The sequence below is a fragment of the Rutilus rutilus genome, assembly GCF_951802725.1.
Source record: "Rutilus rutilus genome assembly, chromosome: 11".
Lineage (NCBI taxonomy): Eukaryota > Metazoa > Chordata > Actinopteri > Cypriniformes > Leuciscidae > Rutilus > Rutilus rutilus.
This window is the reverse complement of record NC_140216.1, coordinates 38,981,445-39,002,351: the sequence shown is the minus strand read 5'-3', so window position 1 is coordinate 39,002,351 and position 20,907 is coordinate 38,981,445. Positions and strand designations below refer to the sequence as shown.

General features: G+C 40.4%; 2 protein-coding genes across 2 annotated transcripts in view; both read right to left on the bottom strand.

The window, feature by feature from the left end:
* LOC311299928 (H-2 class I histocompatibility antigen, Q10 alpha chain-like) overlaps positions 1-18,574 on the bottom strand; it is a 23,794-nt gene extending 5,220 nt beyond the window's left edge. The window contains exons 1-3 of the mRNA XM_084423886.1: positions 18,077-18,574; positions 4,497-4,588; positions 3,248-3,517 (exon numbers count right to left, since the gene is read on the bottom strand). Of these exons, the coding sequence (XP_084280012.1) occupies positions 3,248-3,517; positions 4,497-4,551 (325 nt within the window). The 5' untranslated portion in view covers positions 4,552-4,588; positions 18,077-18,574. The remainder of the gene's footprint in view (positions 1-3,247; positions 3,518-4,496; positions 4,589-18,076) is intronic.
* On the bottom strand, positions 9,611-16,771 carry LOC311299929 (HLA class I histocompatibility antigen, alpha chain E-like). The gene is made up of 9 exons (XM_084423887.1): positions 16,395-16,771; positions 12,369-12,638; positions 11,774-12,034; positions 11,408-11,689; positions 11,189-11,296; positions 11,020-11,112; positions 10,350-10,886; positions 10,167-10,247; positions 9,611-9,997 (listed from the first exon to the last, which is right to left on the bottom strand). Exons 1-6 carry the CDS (start codon positions 16,447-16,449, stop codon positions 11,057-11,059), a joined length of 1,032 nt encoding a protein of 343 aa, XP_084280013.1. The 5' UTR covers positions 16,450-16,771; the 3' UTR covers positions 9,611-9,997; positions 10,167-10,247; positions 10,350-10,886; positions 11,020-11,056.
* Positions 18,575-20,907: the final 2,333 nt, after the last annotated feature.

The following is a 20,907-nucleotide window of genomic DNA, read 5'->3' as shown; positions in this document are numbered from 1 at the left end:
TGGAGGGCCACAGCTCTGCGCAGTTTAGCTCCAACCAGCTCCAACTCACACCTGCAAGGAAGTTTCTAGTAATCCTGAAGACTTGATTGGCTGGATCAGGTGTGTTTGATTAGGGTTGGAGCAAAACTGTGCAGAGCTGTGGCCCTCCAGGAACTGAGTTTGAGATCACTGCTTTAAACACTTAGTGTGCTCGCCGTTGTGTCCCAATTTTCTTAAAGAGCAATTTCTGAGGCGTTGTTACAAATGCCTCGTACCACCTGCACCTCATGCAGAGGCCCTCTCTTCGGCGGAGATCGTCACATCCTCTGCGCTTCCTGTCTGGGCCGTGACCACGCGTAAGCTCAAGCCGCGCAAAAAGAATCACCGCTCACAAAGGATGCAGAGCGGACAGATATGAGCAAACACACGCCAGCCCAGTCCCCACGTTTCTCGCTCTCTCCTAGAGGAACTCCCTCGCCAGTCCTGGAGCAACGGACGAGGATGACGGAAAGGATGACAGCCTTTCCATCGCTGCATCCGAATGCGACGAGTCGGCGGGCTATGTTTCTGGCCCCGGACCGACAACACAAGCCAGTGCGAGAACGAGCAGGGCTAACCAGGGCCGTTGAAGACCTCGGGCTCGAGTGGTCTTCGCCCGACGAGCCCACGCGCAGCAGGCTAGATGAGTGGTTCCCCTCAGTAGAGACCCGCCCCCTTCTTCCCAGAAGTGCACGACGAACTGACGAAGTCGGGGAAGGCGCCACACTCAGCTCGCTTAAAGCCTTCCTTCTCCTCGACACTCTCTACTGTAGACGGCGCTCTGGAGAAAGGTTATGAGGCGATTCCTCCCCTTGAGGAAGTGGTGGCCGCACACCTCTGCCCGCCCACCGCTACAGGATGGAAAGCCAAAGCGTCGCATCCGACCAAGCCTTGCCGCGCCACTTCAGCTCTCGCTGGCCGTGCATACGCCTGAACCGGAAGCTTTCAGGGGCCTGCACAGCGCCACAGACCTGGCCCTGCGAGCCACAAAGTCAACAGCCCAGGCGATCAGACGAGGCATGGCGAACTTGAACGGCACCCTATGGCTGAATTTGACTGACATGAAGGATGCAGACAGGGCAGCTTTTCTAGACTCCCCTATCTCCACCACAGGTCTGTTCGGCCCAGCAGTCAAAGGTTTCACGGAGCGCTACACTGAGGCTCAGAAAGCGTCACAGGCTATGCGTCACTTTCTCCCGAAACGTTCCAGCTCCTGCTTCGAGCCAAAAGAAGGTGCCACCTCCTCAGCAGGTAAAATCAGCGCCCCCGGTCTCTCAGCCCAGTCTCTCAGCCCCGCCCAGCGGCTGAAGTCACAGCTCTCGCTCTGCAAAGCGCCAGCAATTCCCTGAGAGGCGGGGACCCCGAACCAAGATTGTGTTGCACCCCGAGCCTCATAAGCCTTCCTAGCCATAGGAAGAAAGAGAGAGAGTTTGAGTCCCGCCGAGGCCAGACCAATCTCCAAAAAGAGTCTCACATATTTCCCAGTCCCCTCTTTCAGGCGGCTGGAAATACAGATGTTGCAGTAAATGGGTCTGTTATAAAACACGCACACCTGCAAACAAACACCGTTAATACGGCGACACAAATAAAGCACGAAAAGAGCTCTTTTCTGTCCGTGTCATATGTAGGTCACGTGCCCACGGTAAAGTACGCACTCCTACACACAAGCACTGTTCCCACAGCATCAACCTTTCCTCCAGCTCACGCTGGAAGTGAAATGAATGTAGTTTGTGTGCCCACTATGAAGTACGCACCCCTACACATGAAAACGTGACAGCAGGGAGTGCGAGTGTTAAACTACCTCGACGATTGGCTGATTATAGCCCAATCGGAGGCACAATTGATAACGCACAGATCCTGGCTTCTCAGTCATCTAGAACAGTGGTTCTCAATCCTGGTCCTGGGGACCCACAGCTCTGCACATTTTATATGTCTCCTTTATCTGACACTCCCAGTTCAGTTCATAGAGATCTGAATCAGGTGTGTTAAATGAGGGAGACATACTAACTGTGCAGAGCTGTGGGTCCCCAGGACCAGGATTGAGAACCACTGATCTAGAATGCCTGGGTCTCAGGATCAATGCTTCCAAGAGCACACTGTCTCTCAGCCAAAGTATTTCTTTCCGGGGTACAGTGATAGACTCTATACAAATGAAAGCGCGCCTTACGTCAGAACACGCACTCACCATTCAACGCCTATCGGCATTTTTCAGAGCAGGCGCTTGCGCGATTTCAGAGGATGTTGGGGTCTCATGGACTCAACATCATCAATACTCCAGCTTGGACTACTGCACATGCGTCCTCTCCAGCGCTGGCTAAAACCCTGTGTACCGACTCACGCGTGGCGATCTGGCCACTTACAAATCAGAGCAAACCACGGCTGTATCAAAGCCCTGGCTCCCTGGAAAGCAGCCGACTGGTATCAGTCAGGAATGAGTATGGTTGTGGTTTCAAAGAGAAAAGTGATCTCGACAGACACCTCAAACCTAGGTTGGGGGGCCCTTTATGAGGGCAGGCCCGTCTCTAGCCTATGGTCAAGTCCGGAGAGGCACCTACATATATAAATGGTCTACAGATGAGAGCGGTCTCTCTATCCCTTAAAGATTTTCTCCCGTACCTAAAAGGCCACCACATCCTGGTCAGGACGGACAACATGGCAGTGGTGTCCTACATAAATCGCCAGGGCAGTCTCAGGTCAAACAACCTGCGCTCGCTGAGGGCGGCTCATGTGCCAGGCATTCTGTACCAGGGTGAGATATGCTGTCAAGAGACAATGTTCCCCCAGGGGAATGGTCTCTTCATCCACAGACGGTTCAGCTGATATGGAGCATCCAGGGCGCGAAGCGGCCTCATTGGTTCGTGCGTGTGAGCTGCCTCGCCATAGGTTCGTGCAGCTGCACTGCGTTTAAAAAATTTGGCTTCAATATTCTCGAGAAAAGGAGTTTTCCCATAGCATAAGCTAGCCTTAAGCAATACTCGTTCCCTCATCTCAGGGAACCGAGGTTACGTTAGTAACTGAGAAATTAACTTGGTTTAAGAAAATATGCATAGTATGCATAATGAATAATATGCAACCAAATTAGACTTTCAAATCAGTGCATGAGTGATTTGTTTGTTCTCATATCTGTTCATTTTTATTGGAAGTAAAACCCACTCTTGCATTCCTCAATTATTCAAATTTTGGCACAGCTAACCCCCGACTGTCCCCAATGTCCCCTAAACAAAATTACCCATGTCCCGTGTGCTGTTCTCATTCCTCTTGTCCATCAGTGTTTTAATGTTGATCTGAAGCCACTGTTCTTTATAAAGCAGATCCTCACTTTCATTAAAGAGTCTCTCAGATTCCTCACACAATCGAGTCATGAAATCTGCTTTATTCTCACTGTTACACAAACTCATCTGTATGTCATCCAGTTCGACTGAGTTGTAGAATTCATACTCTTCTCCAGACATCAGAGGTTTAGATACGGCGCTGTATGTGTAGTATAGAGAGTGCATTTCTGAAATAATAAGAAAAAACAAGCTTGTTCAAACAAGAAAACTGTCATGCATCATTTGTTGCAGGCACATGTCCAAAGTTTAACCTAACTCAGTAACACTTTAAAATGAGGTTTCATTTGTTAATGTTAGTTAACTAGTATCACAATCAAGTCATGTTTAATTTCTTGTTCTGTTTAGTTTCTAGTTCATGTGGTCTCTGTCTGTTGTGTAGTTAGTTCTGAACTTCCTGAATGTTTATTAAATTTACTTGTATATTTCATTCTGTGTCACACATCTTTCTCTGTGGATTATACTACTCACATTAACCGAAATAATTTAAAAGTTACTTTAAAAATGTTCCTAAAAATGTTTTTAATAAAAATACTTCTGAAGAATTTATTAATTGTAGTTAATGTTAATTTAAACATTGCTAATACATTATTAGAATCAAAAGGTGCATCTGTTAACATTACTTAATATAATTATAATAATTATGATATTACTTAGCATATTATAAATAGCTATATTTTTACTTACAGAAAAAAAGATTAATAAATACGTTAATATTGACTTATTAAACTTTTCAACTTTATTTCAGTGTTACTGCAGTGAACATAATAGGCTCACAGAGCAATCATGCTTCCAGGATAGACTACCCTAGAATATCATGCACTTTCCCAGCTGATCCTAAACTCACTCTTCTCTTTTTGTTATCAGGTAGTGGTTTCAACAAGAGGTGATAGTTTGGCAGGGAGTTGAAATAGGACCAACACCTGGTAGCAGATCGCCTAGTGTGAGAACACACTTGTAAGACATTATTGAGAAGTTTTACCCCTAATTTTGATCAATTTAAAGGTAAAATCAAACACACTGGACATAAACAGTACCAAATTTCTCAGCATTCTCTCAGCACAGATCATTTTGAACCTTGTGAATAAATAATCTTTACAGTCTACAGACACGTGCATGTAAGAATATGGAAACAAACGGAGTCCTTACCACTCTGAGAGGAAGATAAAGCTGAAATCAGGAGGAGAACTGTGATCGAGGCCATTCCTGATCTCTGGGTTTCAGCGTGAAACTGTAAAAAACTACACTGAAAAAAATTAAAGTTAAATTTACTACATTTTTTTATGGTAAGTGGTTCTACACAATTGATTTTAGCTACAGTTAAACAAATGCATTACGTTGAACTTATTAAATTTTAGTTCAACTTAATGCATTTGTTTAGCTAAAATCAATTGTGTGGAACCACTTACCATAAAAAAGAGAGTAAATTCAACAAATCATTTTTGAAAATAAAAATGATGCTGTGCAGGGTTTCCATGTCTGTGCAACAAAAACCAGCCCAAAAGCCAATCAGAAATAGACTAAAACCAGTCCAACGACCATATCCAAATATCAAAACTCAACATAGCTAAAATGTTTTACAGTCACTGTTGTGCATTGTACTTACACAATTTTATTAATCCATATACCCAATGAAACGTGACAGTTCATCACACACAGGAAAAGAGAAATGAAAAGAGAAAAGTGTTACGAGTCATATTAAGTACAACAAATAAACAGGAACTTCTACACCAGTTTGTTTTTACCACAGTGACGAGCAGTGGTTTTTGAATGAGGGCAACAAATGTCTTGATAAACTTTGAAGAAGCTTGAAAATTTCTTCCCACAGATGTGCATTTTTGACTAAAGAGGGCTGAGAATATTTGTAATAATCTATCACTCACAAAACACATCATCTAGCACAGTTTTATCACTGGTAGAATGCTAAATATGTCAATACAAGCATTTCAGCCAAATAGGCTACAGTTTGTGCAATATGTGAAACCTTTAACCAGCGGGGGGTGGGGGGCGGGGGCGGGGGGTAATCAACCCACAGCAAAAGTTGAAAAGGGCAAACCGCAAGCCTGGCAACCTAGAGGATGTGTACTTCTGTTTTGAAATAGTACAACTCCCTTATTTCCAGCTACAGGAATTTGACTGTCATTGTTTTCTGGAGCAAGACAAACCGATTAATAATATGAGCAAAACAAAGAGTTTTTAAATTTCAGAGACAGCAGAAGAAAACAATGCTTTTGTGTCCCACCATATACAGCTTCTTCAAAGTTCAACTGAACTTTAAGATTTTGTAGACCGAGAAAACGCTGACTCATGAACACACGCTGAGACCGTTTCAGACATAGCTCTGTATCAGACATTTAACCAGTGACCAGCTCACTAAACCACAGAGAAATGAGGGATGGAGGAGGTTAGGAACCAGTGCAGAGCCAGAACTCTTTACCTGGAAATGAATATACAATTAAACCAAGCGTGGCTCAGTGTGTGGGAGAGGAGAGAGAGACCTGTCGAAGTTATCGATGTTGAACTCGTGATGTTCCTGAGACATCATCATCATTAGATATGGCTTGTGCTAAAATACACGATCTGTCCCATAAAGTCGGGAGCTGAAGAAGCTGCTACAGGAGCTGTTTATTAAATTAAATTGCATAACCCAAAGAGATCGCACTGTCAGATAGTTTGGGAATATTCACACATAACATATACACATAAAACATGATATTAGAGTTTTAAAATCAAACATTTTAAAAGAGAACAATACATCACAGTTGTTTAAACCAATGAGCATTAAGCAGTGTCGTCAGCAAGTCCTTTCCCATCATGCTTTTGATCAGTGCAGTCGGTGGAGAGCAACTGCGCTCGACTGCAGAATACGACAGGTGCGCCTTGCGCTCGCGAGAGATTTTTGACATACGTCAGCATGACATCAGAGCAAGGCGGACCGCACTCGGACACATTTCTAACCGGCATGCATCTCGCGCTGATCACCGGTGATCGGTTCTGCGCAGATTTTGCTCATCTCAAACAAGCCTATTTCCTTGATAACCACTCACGTCATGTGCGTCAGTTAGCACGTACAGCACGCAATGCCTACCAGACCCGCGAAAACATTTCTTCTTTACGTCATACCGTTTTGGAGTTAAAGCTGTTTTTGAGTGCGGTAAGTGAATTCTTTCATGCGGAACTTTTTTTTTACTGACAAGTTGTATTTATTGTTTCATATGTCACTGTAATGATAATACAGGTGTAGTACTGCAACACACCCTTAAAGGGGGGGTGAAATGCTATTTCATGCATACTGAGTTTTTTACACTGTTAAAGAGTTGGATTCCCATGCTAAACATGGACAAAGTTTCAAAAATTAAATTGTACGTTTGAAGGAGTATTTCTGTGCCAAAAATACTCCTTCCGGTTTGTCACAAGTTTCGGAACGTTTTTTTCGAGTATGGGCATGTGTGACGTCAGATGTGGCGGAATTTCCTTATACGGGTCCTAAGGGCACTTCTGCCGGAAGGACGCGGGCGGCGCGCAACCATAGACCAGAGCGAGAGAGCGAAAGCAGTACGCCCATCAAAGCGCTATGCTCGGCTTTAGGGAAGTCAATGTCACCAAAGAAGTGTGTTTTTGGTTGCCAGGGCAAGACAACCCTGCACAGATTCCCAAAGAACCCAGCATTAAGGGAACAGTGCATGGAGTTTGTTTTTCCAGAGCATCAACGGAGTTGTGCAAGACTGTTTGTTCCCTGCATTTCGACGATGATTATTTTATAAACAAAGCCCAGATCGCCGGATTTGCAGATCGTCTAATGCTTAAGGATCGAGCAGTCACAATGATAAAGGTTTGCGGTCGTGCGTTGGAACCGGGCGGTGAGTAAAACTGCTTCAAATGTCTCTGTGTGTTGTTAGCTCGGCGCGTTAGCACAGCTTTAGCTCCGCCCACACGGCCCGCCTTCAGCCGCTCGTTTTTTTTCCGGAAAGACTCGGTACAGCCTATCTTTCTTTTATAAATATAATAAAACGAAAGACTTTTTGGAGATATGAAGGATGCAATGCTACTCTATAGGTACTCAAGATTAACAGGAGATTGAGTGAAAATGAGCATTTCACCCCCCCTTTAAGTGTGCAATATCAGAGTTTCAGAGGGCAAAACAGGTTTAAAACAACGTCCCGACAGCGCCTCCTGCCAGTTAAACCATAGGAAAACTGCTGTTAATGTGGTCACACTAGTGTTTAAGCATTGAATAAAAACGTGTTTTGCAATAAATAATGAAAACATTTGTAATGCATAAGATGTGTTTTCAATGTTTAATAGTTATTTAACCATAACCCTACAGAAAGGCTACAGGCTACTGTTCACAGATGGTTATTTAGCATATACTGTTCCTAGATTTGTGTTTATTTGAAAGGAAATTCATTTTCAATTACACAACACATGTTATCTCTTTAATAATCATCAATTATCTTCAATCTTCAATAAATTTAATTTATTGTCTTCCGGTTGACCTCGTTTTCTTCATAACAACAGGCTATTCAACTAGCAAACACTCAATATGACTCAAGGAAGAAATGTAAGAAAATGAATTATAAACGGATTTGTCTATCTTCAACAAAATAGCCTATTAGAAAGATTACGCAAAATGCACATAGGCTTATCGCCTATTGGGCGACAGAACAAAAATGGTTAATATGAACCTTTAAATTAAGATAAATTACAAAATATGTTTGTAACAATAAGTACATAAGTTACTTGTCAGGTATTGTTCATAAAAACAAGCATTAGATGAATAGTTGCCGTTTAAACTGTTATGTTTCATCCGTCCCACCCTTGTGTTTCAGTCTCCTGGCTCAGGCGGGACGATTGAAACAAAGCACAACTACCGTTAAAAGTTCATTTTTACTATTTGTACCGAATAACATGATACAAAGAGAACACATATGTGAGTTGTTGATCACACACAAAAAAAAATCTATCTGTAACCTTATCTTATAAAACGACGTTTATCTGAAAAGTATTTCAACTGTCCCGTCTCTCCCCTACTACCTGGATTTCACTTATTATAACTCGAGTCGTTACATATCTCTTTGGACATAAACCAACACATTCATGTCACAAATGACATTTTGAAATCAGTGATTTTATGCACCAGTTCATAAAATTATTGATTTCAAAAGGTCCTTTATTAATTAACACATTTCTAATATGAATATAGACAATGACTCTCATGCGTTTATAACACTCCTCCAGAGGTAGACGGAGTTCACTGGGATTTTCATGCAAGTAAAACAATAAAATCATGTAAATAAATGTAACGTCATTTTGCTGGTTGATTGAGGATGTGCTCAAATATCCACACGGTTGATCTGATGTTTGACCTCCTGATGCTCTTGTAAACGCTGTGATAAACCTCATATTAATGGCCACGGGTTTATAATTGAACATGTATAAATGACTGTGATGTTCAGATCTCCATGTTCTTCAGGCTTTGATGATGGAAGTAAAGCTCTAGATCTGATTCTTCAAAACAACCTGAACATCCTCGATCTTCTAACCGGAGTCATCGCTGTCCTTTCTGTCTTGAGCTGAAGAAAACAACACAACATTTCATCTGAACTGACGGCCATTTAAAACCTGAGAACTTGTGTGTTTCTGGTTCAAAAACACCAAGATTAAATAGCAAACATTTGAAGTGCAAATGGATGAATATGTTGTTTTATCTTTAGTTGAAATGAACTGAAACATTACTGAGGTTTGGCACTGAATTGTCCTTGGATCTGCAGCGTCCTGAAACACAGAATAACAGCATTATAATGTCTTCATAATCAGCACAGATATGGCAACCATTTGAGTAGTTACAGTATGTTTCATGAAATGTGATTTGAAGGAGAGACTATTAACATTACTTGGCAGTGGTAACAGCAGGGCATTCTGGGTAATGGTGTTCTGATCAGTGTCTTCTCTCTCCATGGCTGGAAAAACACATCTATAGTTTCACATCTGTGTTTCTGACAGACTAAAACTACAAAACACAAGAACGTCTCAACTCACCGAAGTTAGGCAGAGAGAAGTTCTTGGAGCCCATCGCACCTATAAAAGTGATGAAGGACACGTTGAGTGAGTGAGATGAAGAATCAGCGTCAGATAAGAGATGAATTCAGATGTTCTGACCTCGAGCTGCTGCTGGAGTCGCTTCAGTTTCACACAGACTTTGAGTGTCATGATCCTCCTCAGCTGAAAGAGAACGAGAGGAGCCATTAATGAAACAGTGTGTGTGTGTGTGTGTGTGTGTGTGTGTGTGTTCAGGACCTACTGTGATCCTCCTCAGCTGAAAGAGAACGAGAGGAGCCATTAATGAAGCAGTGTGTGTGTGTGTGTGTGTGTGTGTGTGTGTGTGTGTGTGTGTGTGTGTGTGTTCAGGACCTACTGTGATCCTCCTCAGCTGAAAGAGAACGAGAGGAGCCATTAATGAAACAGTGTGTGTGTGTGTGTGTGTGTGTGTGTGTGTGTGTGTGTGTGTGTGTGTGTGTGTTCAGGACCTACTGTGATCCTCCTCAGCTGAAAGAGAACGAGAGGAGCCATTAATGAAGCAGTGTGTGTGTGTGTGTGTGCGTGTGTGTGTGTGTGTGTGTGTGTTCAGGACCTACTGTGAACCTCCTCAGCTGAAAGAGAACGAGAGGAGCCATTAATGAAACTGTGTGTGTGTGTGTGTGTGTGTGTGTGTGTGTGTGTGTGTGTGTGTGTGTGTGTGTGTGTGTGTGTGTGTGTGTGTGTGTGTGTGTGTGTGTGTGTGTGTGTGTGTGTGTGTGTTTGTGTGTATTCAGGACCTACTGTGATCCTCCTCCACACTGGGTTCTGTGTAGTTTTCTTCTTCTGAATCAGTGTTTAAAGCAGCTGCACATCTTTCTGGTCCTGATGAAGTTCAGAATGAATAAAATGATGGTTATTAAACATGTTCATGCATTTAGTCATCAGCTGTACAGTGACAGGAGTTTTTTAACAATTCAGACTCACTCATTTCCTCAAACAGTTCTGGATCCATTTCCCATATTCCCGAGTATTCTGTACCTAAAATAACGATTATTAACACAGTCAGTTTCCTCATATCATCTCATGTCACTTTAGTTTATGATCAGAGAGATCTGTGTAAAGATTTCAGAAGATTTACTTTTGTACGAAGAATGATTTAATAAAATGATTCTTAATGATATGTTGATTTTTATGCTGAATAAATTGAACAATTAAAGAAAGTAAATATTAGTGAATGTGAACTCACACGCATATTCTGAGAGAGAGAGAAGAGAGAGAGAGAGAGAGAGAGAGAGAGAGAGAGAGAGAGAGAGAGAGAGAGAACATAATTCAGAGATTATGATTTGTGTTCATAAATATTAACCATCAGTCTCTTCATTTCACTTCAGTTTGTCATCATCAGAATGAGATGTAAAGATTTAATGCCCTTTTATTAACCTGACAAATAGTTTCCTAAAATATACACATTTTATATACTGTACATGGACTCACCTAATATTGATCCTCGATAACCACGCTTGTCTAAAAGATACAGAGAGGAATGTTTAATGACACAGTTCTGTTCTCTGATTCACAACAAGACTGATTACATGAGAGTGTTGCAGAATGTGTGAATATATTATAGTGTTTCAACTTGTAGAAGAGTCAGACTCACCTGATGGTGGTGATAGTGGTAATTGTGGTGATTCTGGTCATTTTGGTGGTTCTGGTATTTGTAGGGCTTCATTCTGATGTTTCAGGTTAAATTCTGAAATTATAAATATTAACAGTCATTCTGCACTTCTACTCATCCTATATAAAGGTCTTACAGGAATAATACTCACTTCGACGTTTAACACATTTTCTCAGCAGATATAAAACAAGAAGAATGATGACAAGAACAACTAAAGCAACTATAAATCCAGTGAGCACCCGCAGCCGGACATTCACTCCTGTCACAGAAAAACTAAAAGATTTAGTTCAGTTCTAATGAAGCAAACGTAACAGTAATAATGAAGTGATCTTGTGAAAGCTAGATAAACTCTGATGACTGATCCTGTTACCGCAGCGGATGATGAGCGGTTCAGTCAGAGTCTGGTGCTTCACCACACACTGATACTGGGATCTTTCAGACGGCAGGATCTCCAGGCTCTTCTTCAGCTGAAAGGATCCGTCAGCGTTCGGTCTGATTCCCTCTGAGTTCAGCTGATCATCAGGGACCGGCGTCTGATCGTGTCTGATCTCCATCTGTACATGTTTAGGGTAGAAGCCTGTGGCCAAACACACCAGCAGAGACGAGACTGAAGATCCAGACGCTTTTACAAGAGTGTGAACACGAGGACGAGCTGCAGGACAGACAATGAAAATAATAAACCTGCATGAAAGAATGCATTCAAATATCAACCCTAGAGATTCTGATGTAAACTCACATTCCATGATGATCTTTCCCTCTCGCTGAAGTTCAGTGAATCTGGTTAATGTTTCCACACATTTCCTCTCCAGGCTGGAAACTGATTCTCTGTCCCAGATGATGTCGTGGTCGAGGACTAAAGGCTTCCAGTGCATTGAGAGGTCAAAGGTCAAGGTCTGGCCATCATAGGCGTATTCATCAGAGCCATGAAGAAACATTACTGAACCATTAGAGTGACGTTCAACTGCACAGCCGTGCCTCCACTGAAGAACATGAAGATCTAGAGAAACAGAAGATTAAGATTATTATTATTTTTTTAGAAGATTTAAAGTAGAAGATTTAACTGTGAAGTATATTTGCATGTCAAAGTTTACTCTATCAAAACAAACTTATGTTCTAAAATATATGTATATTGTACATGACATGTTAGTAACTGCATGTAAAAATTATGTAAAATCAACCGGTTTAAGAAAATGTGAATAATATGCAGCCAATTTTTATGTTCATATCAGCATTAGTAAATTGTTTGATCTCATGTATGTTAATTTTTTAATGGAAATGAAATTTGCTCGCATTACTTAACACAAGTTTACTCTAAACATAAACATAATTACCCGTGTCCCGTGTGCTGTTCTCATTCCTCTTGTCCATCAGTGTTTTAATGTTGATCTGAAGCCACTGTTGTTTATAATGCAGATCATCACTTTCATTAAAGAGTCTCTCAGATTCCTCACACAATCGAGTCATGAAATCTGCTTTATTCACACTGTTACACAAACTCATCTGTATGTCATCCAGTTCGACTGAGTTGTAGAATTCATACTCTTCTCCAGACATCAGAGGTTTAGATACGGCGCTGTATGTGTAGTATAGAGAGTGCATCTCTGAAATAATAAGAAAAAACAAGCTTGTTCACACAAGAAAACTGTCATGCATCATTTGTTGCAGGCACATATCCAAAGTTTAACCTAACTCAGTAACACTTTAAAATGAGGTTTCATTTGTTAATGTTAGTTAACTAGTATCACAATCAAAGTCATGTTTAATTTCTTGTTCTGTTTAGTTTCTAGTTCATGCGGTCTCTGTCTGTTGTGTAGTTAGTTCTGAACCTCCTGAATGTTTATTAAAGTTTACTTGTATATTTCATTCAGTGTCACGCATCTTTCTCTGTGGATTATATACTCACACTAACCGAAACAATTAGTTAACATAAAATCATTTAAAGGTCCCATGACATGGATTATTTAGAATTATTTTCTAATGTTTCCTGGGGTGCCCTTATAATGTTAGTATGTTTTAAAGATCCAAAATTTTAATAATTTAGAAATAAAAGGCATATATCCTAGCCTGACTTTAGCCTCTGATTTGAACGCTCTGTTTGAAGGGGCGTGTCTGTGTGAGACTTCACTGTAAACGCCCACTGCTGTGATTGGCTGCTGTGAGACTTCAGTGTAAACATCCACTGCTGTGATTGGCTGCTGTGAGACTTCAGTGTAAACATCCACTGCTGTGATTGGCTGCTGTGAGACTTCAGTGTAAACGCCCACTGCTGTGATTGGCTGCTGTGAGACTTCAGTGTAAACGCCCACTGCTGTGATTGGCTGCTGTGAGACTTCAGTGTAAACATCCACTGCTGTGATTGGCTGCTGTGAGACTTCAGTGTAAACGCCCACTGCTGTGATTGGCTGCTGTGAGACTTTAGTGTAAACGCCCACTGCTGTGATTGGCTGCTGTGAGACTTCAGTGTAAACATCCACTGCTGTGATTGGCTGCTGTGAGACTTCAGTGTAAACGCCCACTGCTGTGATTGGCTGCTGTGAGACTTTAGTGTAAACGCCCACTGCTGTGATTGGCTGCTGTGAGACTTCAGTGTAAACATCCACTGCTGTGATTGGCTGCTGTGAGACTTCAGTGTAAACGCCCACTGCTGTGATTGGCTGCTGTGAGACTTCAGTGTAAACGCCCACTGCTGTGATTGGCTGCTGTGAGACTTCAGTGTAAACATCCACTGCTGTGATTGGCTGCTGTGAGACTTCAGTGTAAACGCCCACTGCTGTGATTGGCTGCTGTGAGACTTTAGTGTAAACGCCCACTGCTGTGATTGGCTGCTGTGAGACTTCAGTGTAAACGCCCACTGCTGTGATTGGCTGCTGTGAGACTTCAGTGTAAACATCCACTGCTGTGATTGGCTGCTGTGAGACTTCAGTGTAAACGCTCAATGCTGTGATTGGCTGCTGTAAGACTTCAGTGTAAACGCTCACTGCTGTGATTGGCTGCTGTGAGACTTCACTGTAAACGCCCACTGCTGTGATTGGCTGCTGTGAGACTTCAGTGTAAACGCCCACTGCTGTGATTGGCTGCTGTGAGACTTCAGTGTAAACACCCACTGCTGTGATTGGCTGCTGTGAGACTTCAGTGTAAACACCCACTGCTGTGATTGGCTGCTGTGAGACTTCAGTGTAAACATCCACTGCTGTGATTGGCTGCTGTGAGACTTCAGTGTAAACGCCCACTGCTGTGATTGGCTGCTGTGAGACTTCAGTGTAAACGCCCAATGCTGTGATTGGCTGCTGTGAGACTTCAGTGTAAACGCTCACTGCTGTGATTGGCTGCTGTGAGACTTCACTGTAAACGCCCACTGCTGTGATTGGCTGCTGTGAGACTTCACTGTAAACGCCCACTGCTGTGATTGGCTGCTGTGAGACTTCAGTGTAAACATCCACTGCTGTGATTGGCTGCTGTGAGACTTCAGTGTAAACGCCCACTGCTGTGATTGGCTGCTGTAAGACTTCAGTGTAAACATCCACTGCTGTGATTGGCTGCTGTGAGACTTCAGTGTAAACGCCCACTGCTGTGATTGGCTGCTGTAAGACTTCAGTGTAAACATCCACTGCTGTGATTGGCTGCTGTGAGACTTCAGTGTAAACGCCCACTGCTGTGATTGGCTGCTGTAAGACTTCAGTGTAAACGCCCACTGCTGTGATTGGCTGCTGTGAGACTTCAGTGTAAACGCCCACTGCTGTGATTGGCTGACATGCTTGCATATGAAATATCTAGCATTACATGTGGAACTATCTCGAAAACTTTTACTATTACAGCTATTATACATTTTTACTATTACAGCTATCGAGATTAACGAATCATGAGAAGTTTTTTTAAGTATTTAGATCTATTCCCATCACATAAAGGTTGCAGTGATGAGCTTTGAGGAGATTGAGGAGGTATATAAATACAGTAAGAGCTTCGTTGTGCAGTGTAACAGCGTCATTGATTTCATAATGAGTTTTGGCAAGACAATCCAGATAAACTTGCGGTGTGTGATTGACAGTTTGGGCAATTGGAAAGGGATTGTTCTTTAATCGCTTTCTGTATATATATATATATTAATCACAGTTTAAGTAAGATTATTTTCATCCTACTAAGAGAAACGACGTGAAGTTGATCGTTTAGTCACTGGCTTGATTTACTGATGCATAAACAGTATTGAATGACTTTGAGAGAAAGATTATCTGTCTGAACTTGAACAATTACACATCAGAAATTCACATAACCCACTGGTTCTTCAGAGGCTCGGATGAAGGAACTAAAAAATACTTTTGTGTTCATTTGTACATCCAAACACTGAGCAACTGCCATGCTTCGCTCGTTTGGAAGCCATGATGTCTCTTGAGGAAAAACCAATATCGCGCTCGCGCAGCTCATTTTTTCTTTGCGGGGAAAGAAGAGAAAGGGGAGGTGACCTTTCCCCTTATGACAACATAAAGGGAAGATTCTAGATTCACCCCTCTGAGTTTTCATTTTCTCAAAAATACCCAGGGCTTGGTTTACACCCATCAAAACGTCTAGCCACTGGGGGACCATAAGCAGGCTAAGAAACTCATATTAAGGTTAAAAAACCTCATAAAGTGACATTTTCATGTCACGGGACCTTTAAAAAATACTTTAAAAATTTTACTAAAAAAATTAAAAATAAAAATACTTCTGAAGAATTTATTAATTGTAGTTAATGTTAGTTTAAACATTACTAATACATTATTAAAATCAAAAGTTGCATCTGTTAATTTTACTTAGCATATTATAAATAGTTATATTTTTACTTACAGAAACAAAGATGAATAAATACTGTAACGCATTAGCTAACATTGACTTATTAAACTTTATTTCAGTGTTACTGCAGTGAACATATAATAGGCTCACAGAGCAATCATGCTTCCAGGATAGACTACCCTAGAATATCATGCACTTTCCCAGCTGATCCTAAACTCACTCTTCTCTTTTTGTTATCAGGTAGTGGTTTCAACAAGAGGTGATAATTTGGCAGGGAGTTGAAATAGGACCAACACCTGGTAACAGGTACGGAGTGATCACACCAGTCAAACGAACTGTACTTTGAGGGTCAAACATGCTCAGGTATGGTTCAGATCGCCTAGTGTGAGAACACACTTGTAAGACTTTATTGTTAAGTTTTACTCCTAGATTTGATCAATTTAAAGGTAAAATCAAACACACTGAACATTAAACAGTACCAAACTTCTCAGCATTCTCTCAGCACAGATCATTTTGAACCTTGTGAATAAATAATCTTTACAGTCTACAGACACATGTGCATGTAGGAATATGGAAACAAACGGAGTCCTTACCACTCTGAGAGGAAGATAAAGCTGAAATCAGGAGGAGAACTGTGATCGAGGCCATTCCTGATCTCTGGGTTTCAGCGTGAAACTAAAAAACTACAGAATCACAGACGAACAAATGTGAAAATAAAAATGATGCTGTGCAGGGTTTCCATGTCTGTGTAAGAAGAACCAGCCCAAAGGCCAATCAGAAATAGACTAAAACCAGTCCAACGACCATATCCAAATATCAAAACTCAACATAGCTAAAATGTTTTACAGTCACTGTTGTGCATTGTACTCACACAATTGTATTAATCTATATGAAACATGACAGTTCATCACACACAGGAAAAGAGAAATGGAAAGTGTCATGAGTCATACAAGTACAAGAATTAAACAGGAACTTTATCCAGTCTACACCAGTTTGTTTTTACCGCAGTGATGAGCAGTGGTTTTTGAATGAGGGCAACAAATGTCTTGATAATCTTTGAAGAAGCTTGTCAATTTCTTCCCACAGACATGTGCATTTTTTAATAAAGATGGCTGAGAATATTTATAATAATCTATCATCTAGCACAGTTTTATCATTGGTATAATGTAAAATATGTCAATATACAATTATTTCAGTCAAATAGGCAACAGTTTGTGCAAATGTGCAATATGTGAAACCTTTAACCAGCGGGAGGAAATGAAACCACAACAACAGTTGAAAAGGGCAAACCTGGCAATCTAGATGATGTGCACTTCCGTTTTGAAATAGTTCAACTCCCTTATTTCCGGTTACAGGAATTCAACTGTCATTGTTTTCTCAAGCCATATATGTGCTTAATAATTAATAATGTGTGCAAAACAAACAGTTTATAAATTTCAGAGACAGCAGAAGAAAACATATGAATGCTGTTGTGTCCCCTATCAGTGGCGTTGCTAGCACAATGCTAAATCATAAATCAGATGTATGTAGGGGGAGACTGGGGACAGTTGCAACACTTTTTGCATTTCTCTCAGTTAACCTACTCTGAGACTATTTGGACTAGACCAACCAAATTTGTAGGCCTATATATTAAACTTGCATCTGTCTGCTAATTACCCATACCATTTAAAGAAGATTACATATGATATATCGTTCACAGTATTTATTTGAATGGAAGAAGTCAGATGTTTCAACTGACCCCGACCCAGGGACGGTTGAAACATGTTAAAAATACCTTCAATTTCACTAATAAACTTTAGCTTTTTGTCTCAATGAGCATAGAATTCTGAAAATATTAACTGTTTTAGGCCTACTATAATATTATAGTATTATTTATTTATACAATAATATTATTGTAGCCTATTATTTATTTATTTAGTCATATTTATCAAAAATAAGTTATTGAGTTTTGTTAGTTCATGTGTAGAACATAGGCCTACACAGATTCAGTGTGCAGATGTAGATGCTATTCAATCTCTCCATATTTCAGTGTCAGACAGGAAGAACTGAACAATTTGCAATGCAGCAAACTTTTACTAAACATGCAATTTATAACTTGTTGCAACCGTCCCCGACCCTATATCAGCCATGACAGAACATCACATTCCTGCTAGACACACTGACTTTGACACATGTCACTTAGAAGTCAACAAAACAATATTTCAAACTAGTAAGTTTTGAATTCATACAAAATGTCAGGACAGTATGACAAAAATGAAAAAATTTACATTCATACCTCGAAAACAAGTTTTGTTCAATAAATGCAGCAGCAGATGTTGAGTATGTCTTCTGTCTTCTTGTTGGGGGAGGGTCTAAGGGGTCTAACTGTGCATGTGCAGTGTGAATGTCATCACTCTAGCATGTTTCTGATTGGAGAAAAATGACATGTTGCAACTGTCCCCGGTCTCCCCAACAATAACATTACGACAGCAATCGATTTAAATAGTACATTGGAATTAATTTGTCGTTTATTGATGTCTAATATAAGTTGCTAGTGGTGAGAATTGTTATGTGTGTATTTAAATGGTCCAGTGGCAGAACTTCCCAGAGGTTCTGGGTTCTTCTAACTTCTTCTAATTCACACTCGTATAGTTTTTTTTCTCTCTCATCAAAACCGATTATGTTTATCAGTGGTTGTATATCAGGTAGGGACACGTTTGTGTGCATTTTGTTTTGTAATTTCACCGGGAGCCACAAGAGAACACAGTATCCGCGCCACTGATCGCAGCGGCAACGAGCACTTTGATCACTTGATTAAAAAAACTACATATTTCAGCGCTAGATCGCCTCTTATTCAACAAACGAACTAAATAGATGCTCTGCTAGTTACCTGGAGATGTTTTATTTATTTGTATTGGTAGGCTACATTCGTGCCGCGAGATATTTACAGTGCACATTTTAGGACATCCTCAGACCTCAGACATATATAGACAAGGCATCATGGCATATATATATATATATATATATATATATATATATATATATATATTATTTATTATTATTATTATTATTTTCAGTGTAAATTGAGTCTTTCCACACATGCAATGACACTGTCTGTACAGCAGTGGGCAGCATTGTGTTATTTACCATCAAATCCATGTGGATTCAGGGATCAGAGTCAGATCAGAATGTCAAACATTCCCAAACACTTCAATCCAAAGATCACTTTTATAATCCAGATTATAGTTGGTCACGTTACATAAAGTGGCGTGTGTGTGAGGAGATTAGAGTATTCATGTGACTGTAGTTCAGGCTTCAGGCCTCTCCCTTAATTACATCTGATTAATCTCAATAAACCAGATCCAGAACCCATCGGCTAAACCACTCCACATCTTCACTGAGCCCAGACTTTGGACGGGACAAACTTTGACAGATAATAAGGATGTAGTTTTAACTGGATATCTATGTCTATTTTTACTTCCTTCTATTTATTTTCTTTCATTTGATTGACATATTAATTACCTGGTTATGCTTGCTTTTCATAAAATCACTTCTGAAAGACAGTAGTGGGTGGAAATTAAACTGATTATTAGGGTCAGCAAACCAGAAATAGTCAGGAATTAATTTTCCTTCTTTATTTCCCGTTGACATGCAGCAAACTATATGGTAAAAGTTTAAAAAAAAACATATAATAAAACATTTTCAATGCTGCAATGGAATGAAGGAAACTCTCATTATCAGCTTAATCTAAAATTTAGTTAGTCATTGTTTGTTCAGTATTTGAGGGTCATTCTTCATTTAACTCTTAATATGGATGATTATTTATTAACCCTTAAGCAAAGTCATGAACTGTAAAAAAAAAATCATAACAACATCCAAAAACAGATCCATCCAAATGTTGCTGCTAAAAAAGAATGATTTCTTTATGTTTCATTTGCATTTCCGAGGTTTCATTGGGAAGAATCTTTGGAGGAATTTGATAAGGAATGTAATCCAAGCAGTTGGAGCCATTGTTGAGATCTCTCCTGACAGTCTTTCAGAAGAATCAGAAGATTTCTGTTGGTTCTCCGTTTAATATAATCCACGAGAAGTAAACGCTGATATCTGTGTCACCTGATGCTGAACATGTGAGCTGGACATCGACAGACACAAGGTTTATGAGTATGATAAGATTTACAAGCTTCGGATGAGGGTGAACTTTGTTCATTTTTACAAAAGAGGCCAAAAATAATGTCTGTCGCAAAAATAGCTTAAATATGACAATGTTATATATATATATATATATATATATATATATATATATATATATATATATATATATATATATATATATATATATATATTAGGGCTGTCAAAAGATTAAAGGGTTAGTTCACCCAAAAATTAAAATTCTGTCAGTAATTACTCACCCTCATGTTGTTCCAACCGCGTAAGACCTTCGTTCATCTTCGGAACACAAATTAAGCTATTTTTGATGAAATCTGAGCCATGTTTCACTCCTCCATAGGCTTCCAGTGTGACCGAAACTTGCTGGCCCAGAAAAGTTATTAAAGAGATCGTTAATATAGTCCAAGTGACTCCAGTGGCTCAATCTTAAGTATATCAAGCAACGAGAATACTTTTTGTGCGCAAAAACAAACAAAAATAACGACTTTATTCCACTATTCATTTCCTTCTCTCTGGATGTCTAGTTGGTTCGCGTAGTGTTTTTGCGCAGCGCGTCTGTGTTACACGTCACCACGTAGGCTCACTATTGGCCGACGCCGGTCATGTGTGTGTTGCGTGATGACGTGCAACACAGACGCGCAGCGCAAACACACTACGAGGCCCAGAGAGAAGGAAATGAAAAGTGGAATAAAGTCGTTATTTTTGTTTGTTTTTGCGCACAAAAAGTATTCTTGTCGCATGATAAACTTAATGTAGTGCCACTGTAGTTACTTGGACTATTTTAACGATGTTTTAATAACTATTCTGGGCCGGTGAGTTTCGGTCACACTGGAAGCCTATGGAGGAGTCAAAATTCTGTCAGATTTCATCAAAAATATCTTAATTTGTGTTCCGAAGATGAACGAAAGACTTACATGGTTGGAACAACATGAGGGTGAGTAATTACTGACAGAATTTTCA